Source organism: Miniopterus natalensis, chromosome 12 (assembly GCF_054644295.1).
Source record: "Miniopterus natalensis isolate mMinNat1 chromosome 12, mMinNat1.hap1, whole genome shotgun sequence".
Classification (NCBI taxonomy): domain Eukaryota; kingdom Metazoa; phylum Chordata; class Mammalia; order Chiroptera; family Miniopteridae; genus Miniopterus; species Miniopterus natalensis.
In genome coordinates this window covers 36811596-36836722 of record NC_142092.1, presented here as the reverse complement: position 1 = coordinate 36836722, position 25127 = coordinate 36811596, and the positions used below count along the sequence as shown (strand labels likewise).

General features: G+C 36.2%; 1 protein-coding gene across 1 annotated transcript in view; it reads right to left on the bottom strand.

Annotated features, from left to right (window-relative positions):
- Positions 1–25127, bottom strand: part of TMC1 (transmembrane channel like 1) — a 140058-nt gene that overhangs the window by 55454 nt on the left and 59477 nt on the right. Inside the window, exons 4-6 of the mRNA XM_087822542.1 lie at positions 22399–22527; positions 4339–4429; positions 4089–4170 (exon numbers count right to left, since the gene is read on the bottom strand). Of these exons, the coding sequence (XP_087678668.1) occupies positions 4089–4170; positions 4339–4429; positions 22399–22527 (302 nt within the window). The remainder of the gene's footprint in view (positions 1–4088; positions 4171–4338; positions 4430–22398; positions 22528–25127) is intronic.

Here is a 25127-nt window from a genome sequence, read left to right as displayed (position 1 = left end):
AGATTTTGATTCTGGAAAAGACTTGTAATCTGTAGTTTGAAAGATTCAATAATTTAATCCATGACTTTAATAGTAATGTTAGTGTCATGATGGGTATAGATTATATTTCCCAGGAGTACAAATATACGGCTTCTTCGGTAAAATAAGCAATGCAATGTAGCTAATCATGTGAATTACTTCAGGCAACCCTGGGGTTTTAGGCGTGACCTCTTTACAAGGCTGGCATGCAACAAAACTCCATGGCATCCTCATGTGATATAGAGTTTCACAGCACCCCTTTGTGGTTGGAGTTACCAAATCTATTTTTCATATGAAAAAAAGTTGGGAGTCATCAGGTGAGTACCTGGTCCACGTTGGTAAAGGGGATCCAGGTCTTACTGGAATCGAGATGGAAACAACATAAGTTTTAGACTTAATTTGAGTTCCCCTCTTGATTCTGTCAATTATTGCAGAGAGCTTTGTGAAAACTCCGTGAAGGCTGGTAATCGTGAACTCTTTTAAAACCACATTTTAAAAATATTTGTTCAATATTTACTTAGAGATTGAGCAGAGTGAGGGCGACTTGGTTTTGAAAGACTACGGGGAGTGGAGCTCAAAAGCTCCTCTTTTAAATATGCCATTTACCACAATCCATAATCATCTTCATTATATAGTTCCTTATGTTTTATGATCCGTCTACACACATATACACTCACACACACACACTACCTCATTTGAATGTAAAATCAATGAAAGCAGAGTCTTTACCTGTGTTCGTCAGCACATCATCTCCAGTGCCTAGAAACATGCCTGATAGCGATTGGCACTAAGTGAGCGTTTGCTCAATTAACTAATCAACCAAGTCAGGCTTATTCTGAAGATTAAATGAAGTATTATGTTAGACAATTCTGATTACAAAGTGAATTAATCATTTTTTGGAAGATTTTGTAAGATTTAATGGTCATTCCTTGAAGAGAAACTAATATATATTAGTTTTGTAATATAAAATACACAATTTAAAAATAAGGTACTCATTTAACCTATATTTTTATGAAAATAAATTGCAGAGAAAGTAAATTATTCAGGCCTCTCTTACTATAAACCTGTTTTCCATTTAACAGTTTCAGTAATTTATACTCAAGAGTATAAAGATGCTTGCCCGGTGGGGTGTGGCTCAGCGGTTGAGCATCAACCTAGGATCCAGGAGATCCCAGTTCGATTCCCAGTCAAAACACATGCCCGGGTTGTGGGCTCGATCCCCAGAAGGGGGAGTACAGGAGGTAGCCGATCAATGACTCTCTCAACATTGATGCTTCTCTCTCTCTCTCCCTCTTCCTCTCTCTGAAATCATAAAGACATATTTTTTAAAAAGTATAAAGGTATTTATACATACATCTAAAACTGGTTGTAATTAATAAATTATAGAATGTTGGGTTGAAAATGGCCCTGTGTAGTAACTAGCTAAACTCTGAAATTTGTGGAAACTTCCAATGGGGAAACGGAGGACAGGGATATAAAAGGATTACCCAAACTACAGAGTCAATTGGGGCAAAAAGACTCCAACCTTTATAAAACCAATTCCATGTTCTACTTCTCCCATTCAGTCAGCTTCAAAAACCATCACAGACACATGCTTGCCCTGGCTTTGGAAGACTATTTTCTATGAGATGGTGAGTCCAACCCAATGACTCTGCCAGTATACCCCTAGAAAGGTTTTAGACTTTTCAACTAATACAATGGCCCCAAAGCATGTGATGTGCTTATGACTATCATTTAAATCATAGTACTTTAAGAATCTTATAAAATGTGAAATGTATGAGTAACTAAATAACTCATTTAAAATAAAGATAGGATAATATTTATTATGGAAAATAATGCCCCAAATAGGTAAACTATTAAAGAAATCTGCAACTATTCATCTTGCTATTGACCTGGTAGGATCCCCCCTAGGACACAATGCAAGAGAAAAAAAATTATAATATCTTCCTCAAAGTAGAAATCGTTTCCCATCTTATATCTTAACTCCTCTACCAACAAATTCTGGAACAACTTAGCCACAGCTCTAAAATAGGAAGGCCAATGTGCACATGGCAGGCACTTTAAAGATTAAATGAAATAGTGTTTGTAGAGTGTCTGACTCATGGTGGTACTCAGTAAATGGTGGTTGTGGTGATTGCTGATAGAACAGAAAAAAAGGGTCAATTCTCCACAGTGAGGCAAAGCACCATTAAAGGTGAAGAAAACAGGACAACCTAATCAAATAATAAATTATATATTGAAGGGAAAATAATCCATGTTTGTTTGAATTGTCCAGTTTGACTATTTCAAATTTTCTGGAGGAAGGGGGGAGAAGAAAAGATAACTGAAAGTATTATTGAGTAGCTCTCAGTTTGATTTTTCCACTGTAATACACATGATAGATGGTGGTCATAGGGGTAACTCATTTTTTGTGTGCAATGTCTGGCAATAAAAATAAAAATAATTCTGTTTCTATTCCACTCAAGGCAGGCTACTGCAACACAAATGAGCAGGGCATCATTATTTAGATAGACTGGAACCTACTCTAGTGTACCTTAAACATAAGTAATTTGCAAATATATATATAAAGAAAATATATATATTCTATCAATGATTATAAATTTCTTAGAACGCATCACATAACTGATCAAGATTCAACCCTATCATTTTCAGAAAAGAGTAGACTGTTGCCTAGAGGGATGAAATGACTAGTTTAGTCAGAGCCAACCACTAATCTATGGCAAAGCAAGAACAAAATTGTATCGGGATCTAAATGCTCCAAATGGCCTTCTGTTCCTCAATGCCTCTCAAGGTGCCATCTTTCAGCTGAACAGTTAAAACCTAATGATTCCATGATGTCTGGATTTTTTTTTTTTTTTTTTTTTTATGTACCTAAATTCCTTCTGTTTCTCAGAATGTTAGATATTTGGAGGATTTGTCTATATTAAATTTTACTCAGCACATATTTATTAAGGCCAAACATGTTCTAGGCCTAGTGATCCAAGAATCAATAAAACAAAATCTCTGCTTTCCTATTGTGTAGAAGAAATGAACACAAATAAAATAAAACCAAATTATATTAAAAATTCTAGTAAAATACAGTATTTTAGATAGTTATAAGTGCTAAGGAGGAAAATAAAGCAAGGAAGAGATGGTACAGAAATATGTTGGAGGAGTGCAATTAATGAGCTGATGTATTTTAACTCATCCCCATTTGATAATGAGAGACAGAGGGCTGTGCGTGAATAGCACCCGCTAGGCGTGAGCAATGGTGCGGGTGCAGAGTCCCTCAGCTGTGCTGTCTCCTTGTGGAGGCTCTGTTTTAATGATGCAACGCCACACTTACCCAGTGGGGGAAACGGGGCCTGGAAGAAAATCAGGCCCTAGTCTAAGCCTTTCGAAATCAGAATATGGCAAGATGGTGCTCAACACTGGCTCTAAAAAATGGTATCCCTTTTTCTTTATATTCTTCCTTTTAAAAATAATTTCACTATATTTACAATATTTAAAAAATTGTATTTGCCTTATTCTAAGCCTAGAGCACTGTTCTAAATAGGTTTTTAATGAAGTATATTCTCCTGCCTTCCCTGTACACTGTGAATATTGTGTAAGATGCAGGCACAACATGATATTCAGATTGCAAGCTCCTGGATGATTATTGCTTACTCTACTTCAGAGGTTTGAAAATGGGGCTTTAAGATTTCTTCATTCTCTTTAGACATGCATTTTGATTATTGTCGTGAGAGTATTTATATTTTCAATGTCATGTTCACTGCCAAAATAAAATCTCTGCCTTCCTGATGGCATGACTCAATGCCACTGTCCAGGAGGCTGACTTCCCTTGTAGGAGAGAGCACAAGGTCAGAGGGAGACTATTTTGGTCTCACATTGGAAGGGAGAGTGAGATTCCAGCGCTGTGATGGGTAAGTGCTGGCCAGTCTTCACAGTGAGAAAAAAAGGTGTAAAAAACAGGTTGTTTGTTTATTTATCTTCTTGTTTTTAATCTTTCCCACTAAGAAAGGCATCGGATAAGCTAATGAGACATTTATGCAGGACAACTTCCCATCCAATGAGATCTGTTGAGCACTTACTTTCAATTGCTTTGATTTTATTTTCCCACGGGACACAAGCAGCTTTGAAGTTCTCAAAATCACGGAGAAATTTGACCCATTTCTGAAAAGGAAGCCAAGAACATCAGTAAAACCCAACCTCCTGTTTGTCAAGATGTTGTTGTTTTCTTCTCTTTCTCAGAACATAACCAATTTTCTCCCCTTTACGGGTCAATATGACCTCCATTGAGAATATATGGCATCAGCCAAATTGAGTTATGAAAATACTTACCTTGGCCATCATCATCTTAAATGCAAACCACCGTTTTCCTTTCCCTTTCCCAAGAGCGCCTTCATTTTCACTCACAAATTTTTTTGCTTCCCTAAGAAGAGAGAACAAAAGAAGGGGTGGGTGGGGGTGAGTGGAGAGTAATAGAATATAAAGGTAGTAAACATTTAATTTTATTAATTTTTTCAATCTTATTCCTTCTAGACCCTTAATAAGTGAATCTGAGCTGTATTTCATAACCTAGGGACTTGTAACAGATGCTTAGGTTGTTTGATTCTGACCAGGGAGAATAAGACATTTTAGTCTTGCTTATTTATCAGCTGAAGGCATTGAAAAGCAAGGCATTTATGCTAAATGTCAAAATAGAGAACCCAAGCTCTTCTCATTTCTACCACATATAAAATTGAATCTGAAGTTTACTTCAGATTTTGGCAGTCAGAATGTTTATTTTAAAATACTTTCTTTCCTTCTTTTTTAAGGATTATTATTTTAGCAAAAATAGGGCAAAGAGTTTAGGGCAAATTGACATGCAACACAGTTACTGACCTGGTATTAATCTTGTAAAAACAATTACACCTTAAAACAGAAAAATCATATTATGCAACGCAAATGAGGTTGAAGGAAGAAGAAAAAGGAAAGGAATCCTCTTTAGCCTTACATTTAGAAAGGGCTTCAAATTTATACTTTAACATTATTTTCAAATATTTATACATTTACAGTAGTTATATTAGTGCCTTTGTGTGTGTGTTAAAAAGCATCTATCAAAATGGGTAATGTGAACATATTAAAAATGTACACTATTTATAACTTTGGTGAACTTTGTTATTGTTGTTTGTTTGATATATATATTTAAAAAAACTTTATAAAGTAGAGGTGGGCCAGGCCTGTTTGGACGTCTCAGGGGCCATAGAGAACCCAAGAGATAACCCAGCCCTGGACGGTGATCATACAGGTGCAATGCTGGTGTCAGCTGGAGGGTCCCTGGAACATGCAGTATTACAGATAAGACCATTCAGCACATGACTATAAATAAACCTATTAACAAACAAAATAAATCTTGAAAAGTCGGTGAAGGAATTTTTGTAACGTGTTCTTTAGTGCTGAAGTCACAATTTTACAATACTTAGTGACCAAACACAACACACACAGGCTGACATGGTCGATAACTAGACGGCGGTGCCTTACTGTTCACCTATGTTTGTGTACCATCCATGTTCTGCCATTAAACACACAAGCACAATGAGGAGATTCTCTGCAGTCATCAAACAGACCCCCCAAAATCAGTTCCTTGACAGCAGGGCCAATATCTTTACCTTCTGTGTCTCCCACAGTGCTGACCACTACTTTGACTATAGGAGGTGCTTAATAAACCTAAACCTCCTGCAAATACAGCTGAACGGCATAGAACTCAGGCTAGAAATAGACAGGGGAGTACGTACTAATTGTACCTTCTACATCAATGCTTGAAGACAAAGTCATTCCAGACATTAGGATAATACTTTTCCTTGTTAGTCTTCTCAGAAACTTAATAGGGAAGCCTCCTGGAAATGGAGAAAAGCTACTAGACTGGCCTTGTTTTCAAATGCTCTGACATTTGACATGACCTCTGGGCTGTGAAGATTAATTGAAAAATGATTTCTAAAACATTCTACAGGTTCTAGAAGATTCAATAAAGCCACATCAAAAACAATAAACTGAGTTCTCAGGACTGGGTTTTAGATTCACACAATCAGGAAAACACATTACATTTAAGCATTACCTATGTGTTATAGACATGATAAGACAGGCGTGTGGCACCTAGCAGGCATTTATAAATGTTGAACTGATCTAAACTGAAAATCAGGTTATAGTTCTAACTCAGCCTCTGAGATTTGTCTCTGTGACCTTGGCCACGACTTTGATGCTCTCTGGACACACATTGACAAGTGTTCTGTGTCTCAAAAGAAACACACGGGCCCAAGACTCACAGAGACCTGAGCAGGTTCCGGCACAGGTCCCCTTTGTTACTCTGTGGCCTTTAACAGGTCAGTATTCCCCAACAAACAGACAAAAATCAGGTAACTGTTTTCCTCCCTGCTTGCCAGGATGGTGGCAAGAATAAAGTGAAGTCATCTATGTGAAAGCTTTGAAGGGATTATTACACAGTCAATAATTCTACAGCAATGTCTGTTTTGCAACTGCAAATTTGTTCTAGTATGATTGATAGATGATAGAACAATCTGAGCATAACACAAGTTTTTGTTTGCTTATGTGTGATTTTTATCTACAAAAAACACTAGGTGAATGCTGAAAATTGCATCCAGCTAAACCTAGCAGTATAATAAACAAAATGTACACACTTCAAGTTACGAAAGCCACATCCATTCACAGTTGGTGTTACAATGACCCTCCTCCCACACTTTACAATAACACAAATTGCCACCCTGCTAAAACACTTCCCCAGCAAACTGCAGGTCTTTTTCACAGTAAACTGCCACGTTTATTGCAGTAGTTATGTATTTCTTCACCATTTAACATGTATAAAATGTTGCTGTCATTTTACACCTTTTTGTGTATCACTAATGACATTTCTGAGTATTGTTCCCCTATTCCCATTTTTCCTATAAATCCTATCGTTTTCATTGCCTATTGCATATTGCAGTGATTTTAAAGACCCTATACAACTAGTTATATAGCAGAACTGATTATAATTCAATTAGTTGGCATCGAGAATTTTGAAATCCATAAAACCAATTATACATAGGAATTTTTACATCATTCTCTAATATAGTAACACATACAAATAGAAAATCAAAAATTCTTAGTAGTTAAATTTGTTTTTCAAATGTCAAAGTGCCTATTTTATGGAAGTATTCACTACCCTGGATACTTAGCAGATAATTGAAAGGTGCTCAGTTGGGCCTATTAGAGTTGTATCACTTACTAGATAAGTGGCCAGTTAGAAAACTGGACTGCTCTAAGCAGTCAGAAGTGTAAAGAGATAGCCATTCTACTCTATATTTCTGACAATATTTTTAATTTTGTAAGCTGATGGTGGTACAGAAAGAACTATCACAATTTAAGAGAGAGAGAGCAAAGTCAGGGTTATAACCAAATTGAAATCACCACAAAATTAATTATAAATTCATTGGACAATATAGAAATTTATTTACATGGCAGCCATAGGTTTTCATCATTTATTATTAATATAATTTTCCTTTGAACAATCTAAACAAGATTTTATTATCTGTCTTCAATTGCCAAGTCCTGACTCTAGGCATAGTTTCACCTTTCCCAATGACTACCGCACACTGCCCTCAATATACATATATAAAAGTCTGGACTTCACTCTACTCCACATAGTCTCAGGTGTGAATTTCTTCTCTTCCTTGAGTCCCTAATCTCTCCTCCATTCTTCAAGAGATCTCCCCCCAAATTTAATATAAAAGGGATCCCCGAACAGCCACTCTATCTCCTCCTGCTCCACAATGCCCACCCTGGCCAAAATAACTAGACAATTCATCAGGAATCTGGGGGATGACTTTAAAACAAAGTCAGAGGCCATAGGATAGGTAGAGAGTAACTATTTAACAAGAATAGATTCTTGATTCCCGTGATGTGATACTCTTGGGATGTAAGGAAGCATGTTTGCTGCTTGCAGGCCTAGAAGAAGGAACACTGGACTGCATGTGGTCAGTGACTCAGGAAGAGAACATGCTTTAACACTATTTCCACGGCTGACCTTTGCAGTGAGCTGGCATGATGTTAGGATGAAAGAAAATCAGTATCACCCAATCCCATCCTTCTTGATAACAGATTTCTTAACCAGAAGACATCTTTCACTGCGCTATTAGAAATAAGATGCAAAAAAGAAACTATCTAATACGGAGCTAAACGCTGAGTAATATTTATCCCACTGAAGTGCCCGTGATATATATCAGAATGCAAGAAAAGAAAAAGCAATGTATTTGAAAACTAAAAAGCAAGAGTATTTCTTCATATTTTTCTTATAGTTAATCTATTTCCTACCCATTTATATTTATCTGGACAACTTAAAAGGATTTTTCTACATGACTAAAATGAAGTAGACTTTTGTGGATAAACTTTGAATATCTATTGGCCTCAAACTATCCAAATTTATGACTGTAAAATGTGTGTCATCCCTTTGAATTGCATTCAACAAAAGCCACCTGCCAAGACTATAAGCTGGTCTCCAGGTCCCAGGTCTCAAGTAAGCCCTGGTACAATATGCACAGCTCTCTGAGCTGTAACCCCAGACTCAGGGATAAATAATTGAGTGAGGTCTATTTAATGACAATGATACCTGGCCTCATAATTAATTTATCAACCCCTTGTGTTGGTAATTAGAATAATAAGGTTTCATAGGCTTTCAAGAATGCTTTCACAGTTAGTTGAAGGAGCACACTTTGGCCTAACTTACAAAATAGATAATTTACCCATAACACATGATACCACCCTGATTGCACAGGGGATTTAGGGCATGCTATGTTGCCTTTGACGCATACTCATCCCAGGAAACATGTTCTCTGTCTGAGTTAGGTTAAGTTGGCTTTTCTTCCCTCCTGTTTTCATTTTGATAGTATGATTGAGCAACCCATTTATTGCTCCAGTAAATGAAAGACATTTCAAAACTTGTCTTTAAAGAAACTGTAATCAAAACTTGTATTCATGAATACTTCCCAGTAAAGGGATAAAAAGAATGAGAAGTCTTCTTTTAATAAGCAAATTAAAAAAAAAAATGACCATTTAAATTAACTAAAAGTTAAAACTCTGATTTTCCTAAAATATTATTGCGTAATTGAAAGAAAACTGCAGAGGTAAGAACTAGTCTAATGTGCAGAAACTAAAAATAAGGACTATAAGCCTCCTAGATAATAGAACTCCATAGTTAGACTGTGAGAATTATTTAAAGTCATCCTAATACTGGAAGTGATGGTTCAAAAATCTGTTTCTATAAAGAGGCTGCTGGTGGCAGTAGCTGTAATTGTTAAGATGTTCAGGTGCTGCCTCTATAAAATAGAGATAATAGCTATCTCACTGGGTTTTAGCGTGCTTTATAGAAAATAATGTATGCATGTATGAATGTATGCAATGTGTTCATGGCAAAAAGTAAGAGCACTATAAATAGCACTCTACATATTTGGAAACTTGATAAATTGCCCTTGATAAATAAAAACATCAGAAACAATCTGAAAACAAGTAACAAATAAACAAAGAACAAGTGAAACATTAGCCTGTGCATTCATATAGCCTCTTAGCCTACACCCCTGGCTTATTTTGGTGTGCTTCTATTTAGATAGTACCACTTCACAGATTTTATATATATATGGAGAGAGACCGAGAGAGAACCAAGCCTCTAAAATTTTTATTAGCGGTAAACTTTAGCGATAAACTGTATACAAAGAGTTCTTAAGGCAATTTTTTCACTAGCTCTGATGCTATCCATGGAAATGTGTGAAAGCCAGCTGTTGGTGTTAGTGAGTAACTAAAGCAATGCTTGGATATGTTGAATTTATATTAAGTTCAAAATTACTACCCATGGAAATTCTTCAGACCTAGGAAGACCTAGGAAATTCTTCAGACCCATGGAGCAATGAAACAATGCTAATTTTCAGGGCTGCCTTAAATGTCAAATAAAGACTCAAACACATTTTTGTTATACACTAGAGATCAGTCAGTCAGCATCTCAGAGTAATTTCAGATGACTCAAAGTTGAAATGACATAGTTGGGCTTTAGTTGTTTAATAAAAAAAAGTACACTAGATCCACTTGTACTCACTGATTAGGTTTTTTTCTAATTCTTCTCTGTACCTGGCTAATTTAAGACACAGTCTATGATTTAAAATGTATTCCTTTGTATTATTATAACAGGGGAGTGGGAAAAAAGGACCATGCAGATTTTCCCAGGAGCTAAAAGATTGTGCTGACTTTTGGTCACAACAAAACTGGTTTTCCACCATAGAAGGACACCAAAAAATGTTAAGATCATCAGCAGAGATAATGAATGTACAACAAAGTTACCGTAATGAATTCTTTCTCAGTGGAAAGCAATCTACAATCACAACTTTATAAACATCTCTCCAGATATTCTTATTCATCTCTATATTAAGGATTTTATCCTACTTGGTTTTGTTTTAATGAATCAATTGAGCATGCAATTAACAACACTAATACCTGAAAGCAAGGGTGATATTATGTGGACTGCGAAGAACCAGGCCATATCCCTAAGACATCTAGGTATATTCTAGCCTACAATTATTGCTTTGTTTTTTGAGCAGAAATGAGATTTGAGAAGAATGTGACCTTAAAGTCACAAGTAATTCTTAAGATCAGGAGCCCAAGAGTCATAAGAAAAGCTAAATCTAAAACCTTATTTCAACCTTACATCACTAAAAATTTGCAAATGGCAGGGTTCCCCACCTACCCTCTCCCAACCACTTTACTGTGGGGAAACTATTCTCAGAAGTAGATAAAAATAGGACTGAAAATATAAGTTGCTATCCATTGCTATGGCCATCCAAAATTCTGGTCAATGAGCAAATTTGTTTCACTTTTATCATTCTTTCCTTCTCTTTTAGTGGCCATTTTTAAAAGAATTTATTCAGTATGTTTTATGTTCTTAGGAATGCGTTTAGTGCTTTGAAAGAAATAAAACATGTAGATTCCTTTCTAAAGCTTAAATTCTATTAAGAAAAATGAGTTATAGGCCCATAAAATTGTTGTATAACAGTGCTGCGCAGCCTTGAAGTGAAAAGGGATTAGAGAGCGGAGGCCTGAGAGCTTGCTGCAGATATTGTAGACGAGACAAGAATGAAGCTGGACTCTAAAGGGCTGATAGAATTTGAGTAGGCAGAGAAAGGCATTCTAGGCGTCGGTTTGCAAGAATTTCCCTAACAGAGGAGGTATTTCCACCATGAATCACATTTACAATCTTATATTCTTAGCTATATTGACATTCAGATCTTCGCAAGGCCATTTACAGGGCTTGGTAGACAGACTGTGCTAATTCTGGTGGCTCATGTGCATTCTAATCAAACATATCTGGCTAAATACTGTGAGACCAGAGGATGTACATGGTGCTGCCTCAGAGTGAGAGGAGCCATTCTGCTTTGAAAGTGTGGGTAAAATATTTCTGCACAACACTTACGTGTTCATATTTACACTTTGTAAGCATGTCTAAGTATTATAAAATATTTTTTCACATATTGTATGGTAATATTTAGAAGTGCTAAAGGGCCTTAGTTTTCTTTTGAAACTAGGCGTTCTGCCTTTTGATCCACCAGTGGCAAGAAATTTTAAATGATGTCATTTCAATGAACTCTGCAAATAATCGACTAGCTGGTAAATTTGACTATTGCCCCATGACAAACTTAGATCTGCAGGTCTGTCCTATGCACTTAGCAACACAACTTAGGTGAGGTCACCCAAAGAGCACACCATGCTCCTATGCTGTGTTGACTCGCGATCTTAATATTTCACAGTTTCCTTCCAAAGCTTCCCTTCTAACCTTGCCTGATCCTTGTGACCAATCACTGGTCAAAAAGGACTGTAATAGCGTATGCATAAATATAAAAATTAATTCATCCAAGGAGGCACGTATCTTTATGTAGATATCTGAGTGTGTATGTGTAGGTATATGTGCAATCGTATACACATAAACACACATATACATATATATATACATGTGTATATGTAAACTCATGCATATATTGCAAAAGCACAATTAACATACTATTTAAAAAGAAGTGTTTTATATTATTTTTAAATGCTTACTTTTCAGAACTGCAGAAGGAAAACTTGACACATTATATTTGGTATATAAAATTATTCTTTCTTTCTCTCATATAATCTGTTGTGATATTCTAATATAATGCTCTCCAAACATTAACTTTTAGTATATGCATTTTAATAAGGCTTAACCATTTTTATTCTATAGCAACAGGCTTATTTAAGTCCCCAGAATAGTATTCTACTTGCCATTCCTTGGTCATATACATAAAGATATCTTTAAAAATTCCTTGGTTATTCTATTATAATGCACCTAATAAAGTAAAGGGCTATCTTCACAATTTGTACCTTATCTGAGATCTGGATGGCAATGCCCCAGAACAACAAGGAAGCATTTCTCAAAGCAATCTTAGTGCACATTTGCTTTTCTTTTATTGTTACAGCATTATGTGAAATATATTTGAAAGCATTTCTTCCAAGATAATTTTTTAGTGGTAATTAATGAATTCCTCCTTTTAATTACCCTTCAAAGATAATATAGTTATAGATAGTCTAATAATAAGTTGCAAAATTTAGCTGTCACTGATAGCAGAAATTCTAAAGAGTCCAAGTTAGGTAAATTGTTATTTATCAAAAATTAGAGGGTAGAGTACCCTTGCAAGCTGTGAAACCTGATTCAGTGTGTTACCATATATAATACATTGACTGATAAGACTCTAGGAAATGAGGTACAATGAAATGAAATTAAGGTAATAGTAGCCACACTTTATCTATATAGAAGGAAACTTTAGAACTTCCCTATGTCTAAGATTTATTCTTTATTATAATTATTATTTTCTTACACTGTAAAAAAAAATCCCTGTTTATTTCAGTTTTGGGGTTATTTGAATTTTGGATAAGTAGGTGTTTGTAGAAAGTAGTGAATTAGATTGGTTGCCAAGATTCTTGGAAAGCTTCTTTGAATATTAGCATTTTTAGATCCATTTTCCCAATATCCTTACACCAACTACCTGGCAGAATCTCAGGCTGATTTAACTAGGCTCTGTACTTGAGATTTTGAGGTTGATACAAGCATCATAAATGCCTTAAAAACTTTCCCAAAGAGATGGGAGCAGTGAGCCACCTGAAAAACCTGCCAAACCACAGTGAAAAATAGAACATCTCCAGGTAACTGTGGCAAAATGGTGCAGTATAGATAAGAAGGATTAAGCAAATCATGGCACAAATAAAGGAGGAGGATTCTTGGTAGACAAAAGTATCCCAAATGTTTCAGAGCTGACTGCCTTGACAATTAAAAAATTTTCCAAAATAGTCATGTGCCAAGAAAAAAACAATAATTTGGTTCCTTTCAATATCCTTTAAGGGAGAATTTCAAAATACTTTTTTAAAAACATTACTAGAATTGACCACAGTAATTTTCCAAGCACTCACAATAATACAGTAATAGTAACAGGCTAAATTCTGAGTCAAAGAATTGTCAGGGGCATTGTTCGTATTTAATATGGAAAGATTCGTTCCAATGCAATGAAAATGATGAGATAAGCAATTGTTGCAGGTGAGCTCTAATGTGAATATTAAGCCAAAATAGATTTCTGATCTCATTCAAAAATTGGTTACTCTTGAATTTTTTTCCCCCCGTCTTTAAGACAAATTGTAGAAGAGAAAAAATGAAAATGGAAGGAGGAGAAGGGAGAAAGATTGAAACTCTGTTCATGATCACAGATTTGGGAGGAAATTCTAAAATATAAAAGGAAAGACTTTTAGCAGGGTGTTAAAGTAAAAACCAGGATAAGAGGTTATTAATGGACTTTGCATCTTTATCTGGAGTCCTGAAATTATAGACTAGTGTTTGTCCTTCACACAGGCAGCTCTAATTCAAGCATTTCATTGTTGATTACAGACTAAATATAGGAAATATGTTACAACATTATAAACAGTTTTTTTCTTTAGCCTCTGCTCTCAGTTCCTCCAGATTAAGGTTCCTCTAACATAAATTTAGTTAATCAAAGGCATTACTAGCTCCCCCAATGAGATGCTGGAGCTGACTCAGCCACCGACTGTTGAATTTTCACAAATTTTGTGAGCTGATTTTTAAACTGTTGGCAGCTTGAAATTGGTCAGAATGGGAGTATTTATGTGATGGAAATTGGTAAATACTGCAAATCAGTGCTTTTTACCAGCACATTCCTGCCCTTTACTCACATATTCATCTGGGGCCTTAAAAGGCCCCCATCATGTTAATGATCCCCTTGCCTTCAGAATGAGTGTCCAACAACAAAATGAATCACCATTAACATTGTCCCTCACACAGGAAACAGTAACTGAATGCTTATGGGGTACAGAACACTATGCTGGGCCCTAAGCAAAAAAAGAGCTGTAAGACATCTTCATATCCTGAGAAACTCCAAATCTTTTCTGAAGGGAAGGAGATTTACATACAATTTTTAAAACGCAATACAATGTAGTATAATTGGAGGACCAAATGAATAATGGTCTATCTGAGTCCCATTTCTAAAGGAGTTGGCAAAGAAAACCCTGAGGAGCGACAATAATTCATGAAGGAAATAGAACTCAGGACTGGAAGAAGCAGAGGAATGAAGGATAGCAGAAAAGTAGAGGAGACTGGACTCAAGTGAGAAAGTGTACCCAGGAAGTCTAGAGAAGATCAAAATCATGTCACTGGAAAACATGATTCAAGTGAGAAGCAGTGCAGCACACAAGAAAAAACATGAGGTTTTAGAGGTGGAGAAACCTAAATGTGAGTCTTCACCTTGACAGTTATTAGCTGTGTGAGGCGACTGTACCTCAGTGAGTCTCGGTTTTCTCATCTGTAAAACAGCGATAACTTCGTTTTCAAGATTTCTATGAAAATTAAATAAGTTAATGTGTGTATCATCTCCTAGCACAGAATTTGATACATAGTAGACACTCAAAAAAATGTGAAAATGGTTTTGTCCATCTCCAAACCCTCATGGTCATTATCATCAATAACTAATGATTTGGAAAGGGAGTTGGAATTCAGAGTATGAATTCACATAGTGGAGCTCACTGATTTTTTTAAGCAAAAGCCTTTAAACTTTGTTAATGACTGGGAACACATTGAAGGTTCTGAACATGGGAATGACATGTTCAAGTGGTATTTTAAAAGAACAGCCTTGCTATAGTTCATGAACACTGTCTTTGGAGTTACATAGACTTGGGTTCTATAATGTAAATTTACTGAATTATTTAAGTAATTATATAAGTGATTATTGAATTCTGCTATTGGAATGGATGGAACTCATAAAAGTATTAAACATAGATAATAATAAAGCTCTTGGCTCATTATATTCAAATGAAACTCATAGATAGGATCAAATTATGGACCTATGACTGTGTAATTACACCAGACTCCACACTCAGATGGGCCCAGTGCTTAATTTAATGCTCTGACGTTGTCATCTTGTAATTTTTAATAATTGAATTTTTTTATTATTTTAACAAGGGCCTTGAATTTTCACTTTGCACCAGGTTCTGCAAATTATGTAGCTGGTCCTGCATGTAGGATATATTAAATATAGCTAATAAATAATTTTGTAGCATGTTACAAAGGCATAATTTATAAGATGAGTTCCAATACAGATTGTAAGTTCGCACACTATAATACCTGCCAAAGAAAGACAGAAAATAGAAATTATGATGAATAAATAAGAATATTATAATCAGAAAGACATGAAAAGGTCAAGTTATGATCCTGTCACTTTGGGACAGATATCTGTAACTCCTAAAATTGACCACTCATGCCCGGCTGGCATGATTCAGGGATCACACATCGACCTATGATCAAGGAGATCACAGTTCTACTCCCGGTCAGGACACATGCCAGGTTTCGGGATCAATCCCGAGTAGGGGGCATGCAAGAGGCAGCAGATCAATGACTCTCTATCATCATTGATGTTTCTATCTTTCTGTCTTCTTTCCTCTATCTGAAATCAATATGAGTTCTGCTCAAAAAAAGCAGGTACAACTTGTGGCATTTCAACAAGCTAATTGACACGATATTATTATGATCAGGAAACACTCTGATAGAGCAAATGCCTACCCTTGGCCTATGTCATCTTTAGTCCATGGGCCCCTTTGGGATATCAGTTCTCTTAACCATACCATCAGTAGGGTGCGAGAGACAGGCCATAGGAACACTGTGAAATCCAGGATTCAAGAAGTGTGGTTCTGTGGCCTACACTACCACTCTACTGCTATTCTATTCCTCACATGTTCATTTATCCCATGTTTTTGCCCTCGCTTCTCACTGTGCTTAAATTTACTTAATAAGCCATCTGATTTGAACATGTTAATTTGATTTGTGAACCTTTCAGTCCCATGACTTCCGGGAGAGCTTGCCTGGTAGTATACTTAGAGATCGTCACATCAAAGTCATTTTCTAAACAAGATCAAATCATGGCTCTATCACTTAACAGCAGTTCAAACATAAACAATTATTTATCCTCTGTGAGCTTAGTTTTCCTTATATGAAAGCCCAAAAAACAATACTTACCTCAAAGGGTAGTTGCAAGTGATAAATGAAATTATGATGGTAAGTGAAGAATAGCTAACATGTATAAAATGATTACTGTGTACCAGGCACCATTCTCAGTGCTTTAGGCCTATTATCTGATTTAATCATCTCTATAACTCTGTGAAATACTACTACTTTTATCTCAATTTATAAGTGAGGAAATCTCAAGGATGTAGAGGTTAAGAAACTTACTCAAGGTCAAAGCATAAAGCTTGATACCTAGTAAACACTTGTTAAATAGTAGATAAATTGAATGTCAATTTATATTTTGATCTACTAAATTCAAATATACAGATTGCCTTAGACTCTCCATTCTTTGAATGAGAAAATCAACAATCTACCCAAGATACCTATAATGTACAATAACTGAAGGCCTGTTCTTTGATTGAATTGTTGGTTAAAAAGAATCTCAAATGCTTGAAGCATGTGTTAGTGAGTATGTACACATTCTAAAAAGTCTTCTTGTGAGGAATTCCTCATTCCTTTACAATAAGAGATGAAGGAAAGGCCTTTGTGAACTAAAGTAGAAATCATGTTTATTGCCTAATAAAATCTTAAGTTATAAGGAAACTAAAAAAGGGGTATTCTTCCCAGATGGCTTAAACAGAGGAAATCAATTCTATCTTTTCTCATTTTCTTAGAAATACATTAGTTCCCATAATCAAAAAAATAAAATAAAAAACTAACAAAAATAAGTGTGGGAGGGTGCAGGGAGGTTGAATAAAGAAGAACGTTATATTAATGACTAGCTGACAGTTTCAAGCACCTGTTTATGTGTAAACGAAATCCTAAAAGAAACTTTCTTGGCTTCGCTGTGTGTTTCATTAATAAATCACCAGGCACAGTCAGCCAATGGGCAACTCCCAGAAATACTGGGTCAGGGTGCTACAAAGCTCACAAATAAAACAGTCAGTATCATAGCTAAATAAACATTTTTGTTATCCAAATAAATATTTTTTAAAATGGCTTCTACCCAACAGGCAGTCCCATGCAAAAGTATACTTGGAGTGTGCTTGTACCCTAACCTGTAGACTCATAAAGTGTGAGAGCTGCTCCCTTCCTCAAATAAGCTTCTTTAAATATCCGGTGAAGTGATGCTTTTTTAAAAACTGTTTTTTATGTGACTAGGCACAGAAGCATTTTCATTTCCAACGAATGCTTTATATGGAAGTGCACTGAGTAGAAGAGAGAAACTGTAGGTCTCCTCTGCTTGAAGTTGGCATTGTGGCAAAGCAGCCCTCCCTGTGCCTCTGCCTCCCTTGCATTGAAGGGATTTCTCCAAACCACTTGAACTTTGAGGACAACAGTTTGAAAACCACGGGCCACAATCCAATTTCTTCATTTTATAAATAAATAAACTGAGGCTCAGAGAGGTGAAGTTAGAGGCAGAGCTTAGATCAGAGTCTAAGTCTCTTTAATTTTCAATCCAAAATCTATTCTTTCTACTAAGACAACATAGAGTGGCTACTTATTTAGGTTTAGTCATGAGGGCATTTAATTTACAACACAGAGTGTTCTGATATAGTTAAAGGTTTTACGTTTCAGGATGAGTAATAAGTAGACCTGTTATTTTCCACCCAGGTGTTTTATTTCACCGGTGGTGGCTGCTACCAGGTTAGTGTGGCCACCTCTTACAGGCAGGAAAGATCTAGTCATCCAACTTCTGAGTTAAACCCATACACAACTTAAAAACAGATTATACTTAAAATCCTCACTGTTGAATACTCTTTAGTTAGTTAACAAATAAAAAATAGGAACTGACCTTCAAATAATTGGAAAATACACCACAATTTCCCTTTCCTCAGCACCTCCCCCCCACACATATACACATAGCCTCACCTATTCAATAGACTGTTCACAGAGCAGAATGTTCTGCTTAATGAAGTTTTCTGTTTCTCAGAGTTAAAGACAATCTCAACCCTGACTGTATGTAAATAACTTCTAGAGTAAAAAATATATACACACATTCCTGGTCTGAGCTAGGTGCACATATCCCTCCACCCAAAGATTCTTATTCAGTAAGTATGAGGCTACTGGAGTGTGTGAAACTGTATTATACACGGGAAAACATACACTGAAGAACACCGTGCCACAGTGATGGTGGAAAGAGGCTTCCCTTCATCCCTAAAGAGCATTGAAATTCTGCTGCCTTGAAATTGCATAATGCCAGTTCCTGAGCCATATTTGAGAATTCATATGGATTTACAACCCATTCTTAGAGCTTCTTGCCAATGTATTAATTGTTTATATTAAACTGTCTCTCCACCCTAAGTCCTGAGGATGCTCATGTCCCTAGTGGTAGACATTCTTTCGAAAACCGAGAACTATCCAAGTGTCCCACAACATCCTCAGAATCATAAGCTTCCTGAGGCTTTACTCTAAAACATCTTGAAACCCTGACCCTCTCTAAAATTTATTTCAGAGTTCAGAGTCATAATGCAAGTTTTGGAACCCAGACACAGATCCAAACTTGTGATAAAAATATCTGCTCCAGTTATATTGAGCCTAAAGCCTTAGGTTCCATAGATTTAGCAGGAGTCGTGACTAGAGGCCAATTCTGGGAATAACATAATCCTTAGAAATACTCTCTCAGAGTTAGATGTCCCTGAAAGATGTATAGGGAGGGAGGAAAGCTGCCTGACTCCCATGTTTTAGTAACATTGGAGTAGAGAAAACTTTACCTACATGAACTATTGACTACTTGCTCAAATAATGTGAATAATTGAAATTCACAGGAGAGAAGCTCAAAACAGCATTCAAAAGCCTACAGAGAGAGACAGATCAGGCACCAGAGTACCAATAACTTCATCATGGAGGCTCAGACAAAGAGAACCAGGCTGACCGTAGCGGCTGGCCCCAGGTGTGCTGAGAGCTGCACAGCCACCAAGCAGGAACCATGTCTGGTCATGGAGAATTGTCGCAAGACAGTAAGCATTGCTGACAGGAGACAACCTACAGTTGTTTCTCCTCTGGGCCTAAATTTGTGCTTCCATTCTGCAAAGCTGGTTTTGGCTTGGATGTTCTGAATCACTGTCTTGGGAACATGCCTAACCTACTCCACAGCTGCCAGGCAGGAGACAGCAAGCTCCGGTGCGCACTACATTCAGCCAAGAAGCATGAACAGCTGAAGGGCATTGTTTGGGAGCTGTGCAAACTGAGGAGTGAATGTCCTGTTAGTAGGGGACAGTGATTGCGCAGCCCCAGCTGTGATTTTCCTGTAGGAATGTGGGACCAGACCTTCACTTACCCAGGAGAAGCTAGACATCTGGATTTTTTAAAAGTGGAATTTCCCATTTTTAAAAGTTTAACAATAAAATATTATTACAAAAATTCCCCAAAATTGTTAAAATGGTAAATTTTATGTATATCTTGACACAATAAAAAAAATAACAAAAGAAAAAGAAAGGAAAAGTATGTGAGCCAAATAAAAACCATCTGTAGTCTAGATTCAACTGTGGACTTACCATTTTCAACCTCTGCCCTAGTAATAGGGTCTGGTGTTGGCCTTTCTTTCATCCCAATCCCTATCTTCCCACTTTTAAAAATGGCTTAATCTCTGGACTCTTGGCCAAGGACCCAGGTTCTGGAATCTACCACAAGACCACCCTGAGTGTACATTTTGAAAATCCTGAGAGGGTTCTGGCCCTGGATTCTGCCAAATTGTCAAGATAGCCTACTTCCTTTGTTGTGGCATCAATATTTTATTGTCCATCCAGACTACAACCAATATTGTCACCATCCCTCAAGGGTCCTGGTTTGGCCTGTGGCTAGGTCTGCTCCTACCTGGCCCTGCCAGGTCCACACTCTTTCCATTTCTCCTGTCACACTGCGGGAAATCGGGCAACACCAAGTCTGCCCTGAGATGAAAAAGTTATTACAACTTGCATGTCCCAGCTATGTGCTATGTTCTGGCACCATGTGTTGCATGAATTATTTCACTTAATGACTCCCATAACCCTCTACATTTGTATAATTTCATAAGGAGCCATAAAAAGTACATAATTCATTTAAAATTGCACAGTTAAGGTAATATTTTAAACAAAAATAAAATAAAAATAAATAAATTTAAAAAATAAAATTGCACAGTTATTAAGTGGAAGATCTGAAATTCAAGCTTAAGTCTGAAGCTCACACCTGCTCTACTGCGCTACATGGGAGAAACCGGCAAAGGATAGTGGGACATGTATTTCTATACCCCCATACAGATGGCAAGGGAAGAGATGGCCTTTGGCATTCTTACTCAACTTCATACTATGCTTTGAAAGTTCACAATATTATCACTTTCCAATTTTATGACTTTCTATGTACAGTTACCTATGGTTCTCAAGTTTGGGGATTTCATGGCCAGTAATATTTCAAAATAGATTTTGGGAGCCCACATAAGGTTGCCAAGCTTCTATTTTGCCAAGTAAGTATATTTTGAAACCTATCACTTAGCATCATTATCACTTCATTGAATGTAAACTTTTAACACACACATATGCACATGCACACGTGTTTGTGGGTCCATGGAAGCAGGAGCACTGCTTGCTTTTGCCTTCCTTCATGGCTGAGGTGCACATGCACACACAGGAGTTCCCAGCAACAACTGTGTGAGGCAAAGTGTGCTGGGAAAACCGTTGTTTGAAACTTGGAAAACCTTACTCCACAAAACAGAACAATACCATTTGATGACTAGGTTCCCGCCTCGTGGGTAGATCTAGAGTATCTTATTTTAAATATGATGGAAGTGAGGCCCTGGGAGGTTAAGCAATTTCCTTAAAAAACACATAAGCTTTTCCAGAGCCAAGACTAGAAATGAGTTATCTTGGTAGCTACTTCAGTTCTCTTTTCATCACCAGGGACAATAATACTATCATTTTCACTGTGTGTGTGTATGTGTGTGTATACAATATTTAACATTGTGAGTTAAATAGGCTTATGGAGGGATAGCTTTGGAAAGGCACCACTATTTTTAAAAATGGTTGTGTGGAAAAATGCAATCTGCAGCATGAACTTTCATGCAAATGTGACTGTTTTCACAGACACATTCCCTTTTTCACTCGCTGCCTCTCCCAACCACCATGGCAAGATTGTATAGTGTGATCCTCAGAAGTGAAGCTACTTCCATTTTCCAGGAAAGATAAGCATTTGATTCTTAATATCAGAAGTTTATAAATCTGTGTGTCTCTGAGTATCTTTGCCCCTTCATCAGCATTCAATATAAGAGTAAAACCGGGTCACTGACATGTTACCAGGGAATAGTTATTAACACAGCCCTTAATTATAATTGTGTTTACCGTTCTGTTGGCCTAGCATCTTCCCTGCACTTTAAAGAGAGCTGTCACATGAAAATATCATTTTAGGCTGGAATTCTGTAGAGAAAGAAGACTGCATAATCCACACAAACTTATAAAATTCTAATATATCTTTTTCAGAGGGATCATAACTATTGTATTAAACTAAGGAAACTCTTAGTTCAAGGAATAAATGATTAAAGGTGACCACAAGGATGATAAGACTCCAAACAATAAATTTGCTTATAATTTCAAATTTGTAATTATTAGCCCAGCCTCTCTAGTGATGTGATATATATATGTATATATATATATATATATACACACACACATATATATATGATATATTATGTATATATGACCATGAACATTGTATAATAATATGAGTATTATATATATGACATATCACATATAGTGTTATACGTTAAATATAGGTAATACACAGAGGATTTAGGAGATCAGAATCAAGGAAACTGTTTCTAATTATGGAAAGTGGCATCATACTTGAGAACTTCAATTTTCTTCTCCATTTTCCAAGGCTTGCATTTGACATTAGCAATCATTTGTCTTTGTTCATCCAATTCTGCCTTTAATCTTTCCAGTTCCTCTTCATCAATTTCATCATCTTCATCCCTTTAAAAGAAAAAAACTTAATAAAGTTATGTTTTGCTTGACTTCCAAACTTAAAAAAAAATGATATCAGAAACTCAGTCGTGTATCAACTGGGCTGTACATAATGAGTGCTGAGATCCATAAGCATTGAACAGAGATTCAGGATTTCGGGAATTAATATAACTTTAAAGAATAGTATTTACATTCTGATGTCCTAAATCTAAGCTGTTCTTATATAAATAGTCCACAGCTTCAAACTCTCACAATAGTTACAGATCTATCAAGATCAATTTCTCGACTCTTTGTTCCCTTGTACACTTCCTCCCACCAATTCTACATTTCATTTTTAAACTTTATTTTTCAGTAAGGATAGTAAATTAGAGATGAAGATGTTTTTGAAGTGCACTTAAATTGTTTAAGAAAGCTCTGACTCAAGAGAAAGAGAAAAATTGAGATAAAAAAAAATTTGTTTCTCAAAGCTCACTTAATCTTTTAATTAGCTCAAAACTTCAATTGATAAAATTCAACTTGAATTATATTTGGTGGAAGTGAATCCTTTGAAGAGGCTTTCAAGGGAATTTAATTTCTTACTGAGAAAATGAGATACGTCTTTTCTCTTCTGTATTCCTAGTATTGCAAAAATATTATAGGGTTCAGAACACAAAGAAATTAAAATGAAAACATGAGAACATAATTTTAAATTGAGGAATGTAATGCCATGTTGTGGAGATCATTTTTTTGGGGGGGGGAAGGGGGTAATAGATTGTTTCAGTTATTAAGCTTTTGTCACTCAAGTTCAAACCCACCTTTTTGTATTTAATATGCAATGCTGGGGCTGGGATTCTAGGGTGCATTTCTGCTTTGTCAGCTGGCTCGCTATTAGGTTGACACTAATAAGGAACTTAATCTTTCCTTTGGTTTTGTGTTTGCTTCTTGGGGTGATGCTTCTTCTTCAGCAATGCTTCTTTTTTTGTTTGTTTGCTTTTGTTTTTGTTTTTGTTAACCTCATGCGAGGATATTTTTTCCATTGAATTTTTTTAGAGTGGGAGGTAGGGAGATAGAGAGAAAGAGAGAGAAACATCAATGCGAGACACTTCCGACAGAGCCAGGGATTGAACCTGCAACCCAGGTATGTGCCCTTGACTAGGAATCTACCCAAGACCCTTTGATGTGCAGGCCAGTGCTCTAACCACTAAGCACACCAGCCAGCGCTTAGCAATGATTCTTCACTCAAGAAGCTTCAGGGCATTCCCACAGCTGCAGGGGACTCTAGTTTCCCAGTGTTCCCAGCACTAGCAGAATGAGCTCTATCACCTGAGCATTGTCCCCTCTGCAGTGCTTTCAGCTCAGTAGGCCCCTTCTCCATGCTTCTAAATTTTAATTTCAATCTCTTTCCATTGTTCCTCTAGCCCTTGGGTGGTAGCTGTTACCTAAAGTTGTTATTGCCATGATACCTTAGTGTTCTCTTTTCACTTTTCCAGTAACCTAGTTAACAATTATTTATTATTTATTAAGCAGTTTCTTTGTTAAATGCTCTCGGTTCAATTAGCTGTTCATATTTTTTCAACTAACTGGACCCCCACAAAGACACTGTGATCTGAGTCAGAGTTACTCAGAAACATATTTTGTTGTTCACTTAGTTTATGAACAAACACAGCAGGAAATGACAAGAGCTGTTTTTGAAACTTCCAGCTGAGGAACAGGAGGACATAGCCATAGTTTTACAGTCCACATCATAAAATGACCTTGTAATCTCCTCTCTTTTTCACCAATCCATAGGTTTAATGATGTCACGATTACTGAAATAAAAATTCATATTAACCTTCTAAAATAACACTTCATGTTGACAGGTTGATTTTTGGTCAATTCAGATATTTTTGCTTAGAATAGTATTTTGACTCAAGAGAACTATAAAAGTACACTGTACTAAAATACAACTCTGACTGACATTAGGTTGTTTCTGTTTTAATTACTTGATGTTTATTATATAAAAATCTTATGGTGACATAAAACACTTGAGGATTGTTTTAGTACGTCTATAGCCACAATTTGTTTTTTTAATTTGCCAATTAGAATAATATGTGAGTTGGTTTGTCCTAGGAAGAGAAATACGTTTTAGTTAAGATGATTGCTGTACTAAAAATTACCCAAAATATTGTTTCCATGTAGACATAGGCTAAATCTAAACTATATAGAATTACTTTCAAATACACAGGTAATTAAAATATTACAGGGAAACTGCTTTTCTAGGAACCACTCAAAGAAAGTGCTAATCATATTAAAAAAATATATAGCACAGACATGCATCATCTTCTAAAATTTAGGGCTGATTTGTGCAAGAATGGCTTTCTATCTTAAATTTTATTTATTTAAACAACAGTTGTTAGGGAAAAGGGGATCATGTGCTGAATTTCTCACTGCTATGAACATATTACTTATTCACTTAAAACTGGGTCAGGAATAACCTGTAATATTATTAGAAATACTCCTAAATGTCTAAGAAGGCAGTGTTTTTTAACCATCTCCAAAGATAGCATTATTACCTTGGTTTTAGTTGGTTTCAAATGTTTTGTCAGCACAAGGGAAATTCCCTAAAGTCTTTCACTTCAACATTTCAAATT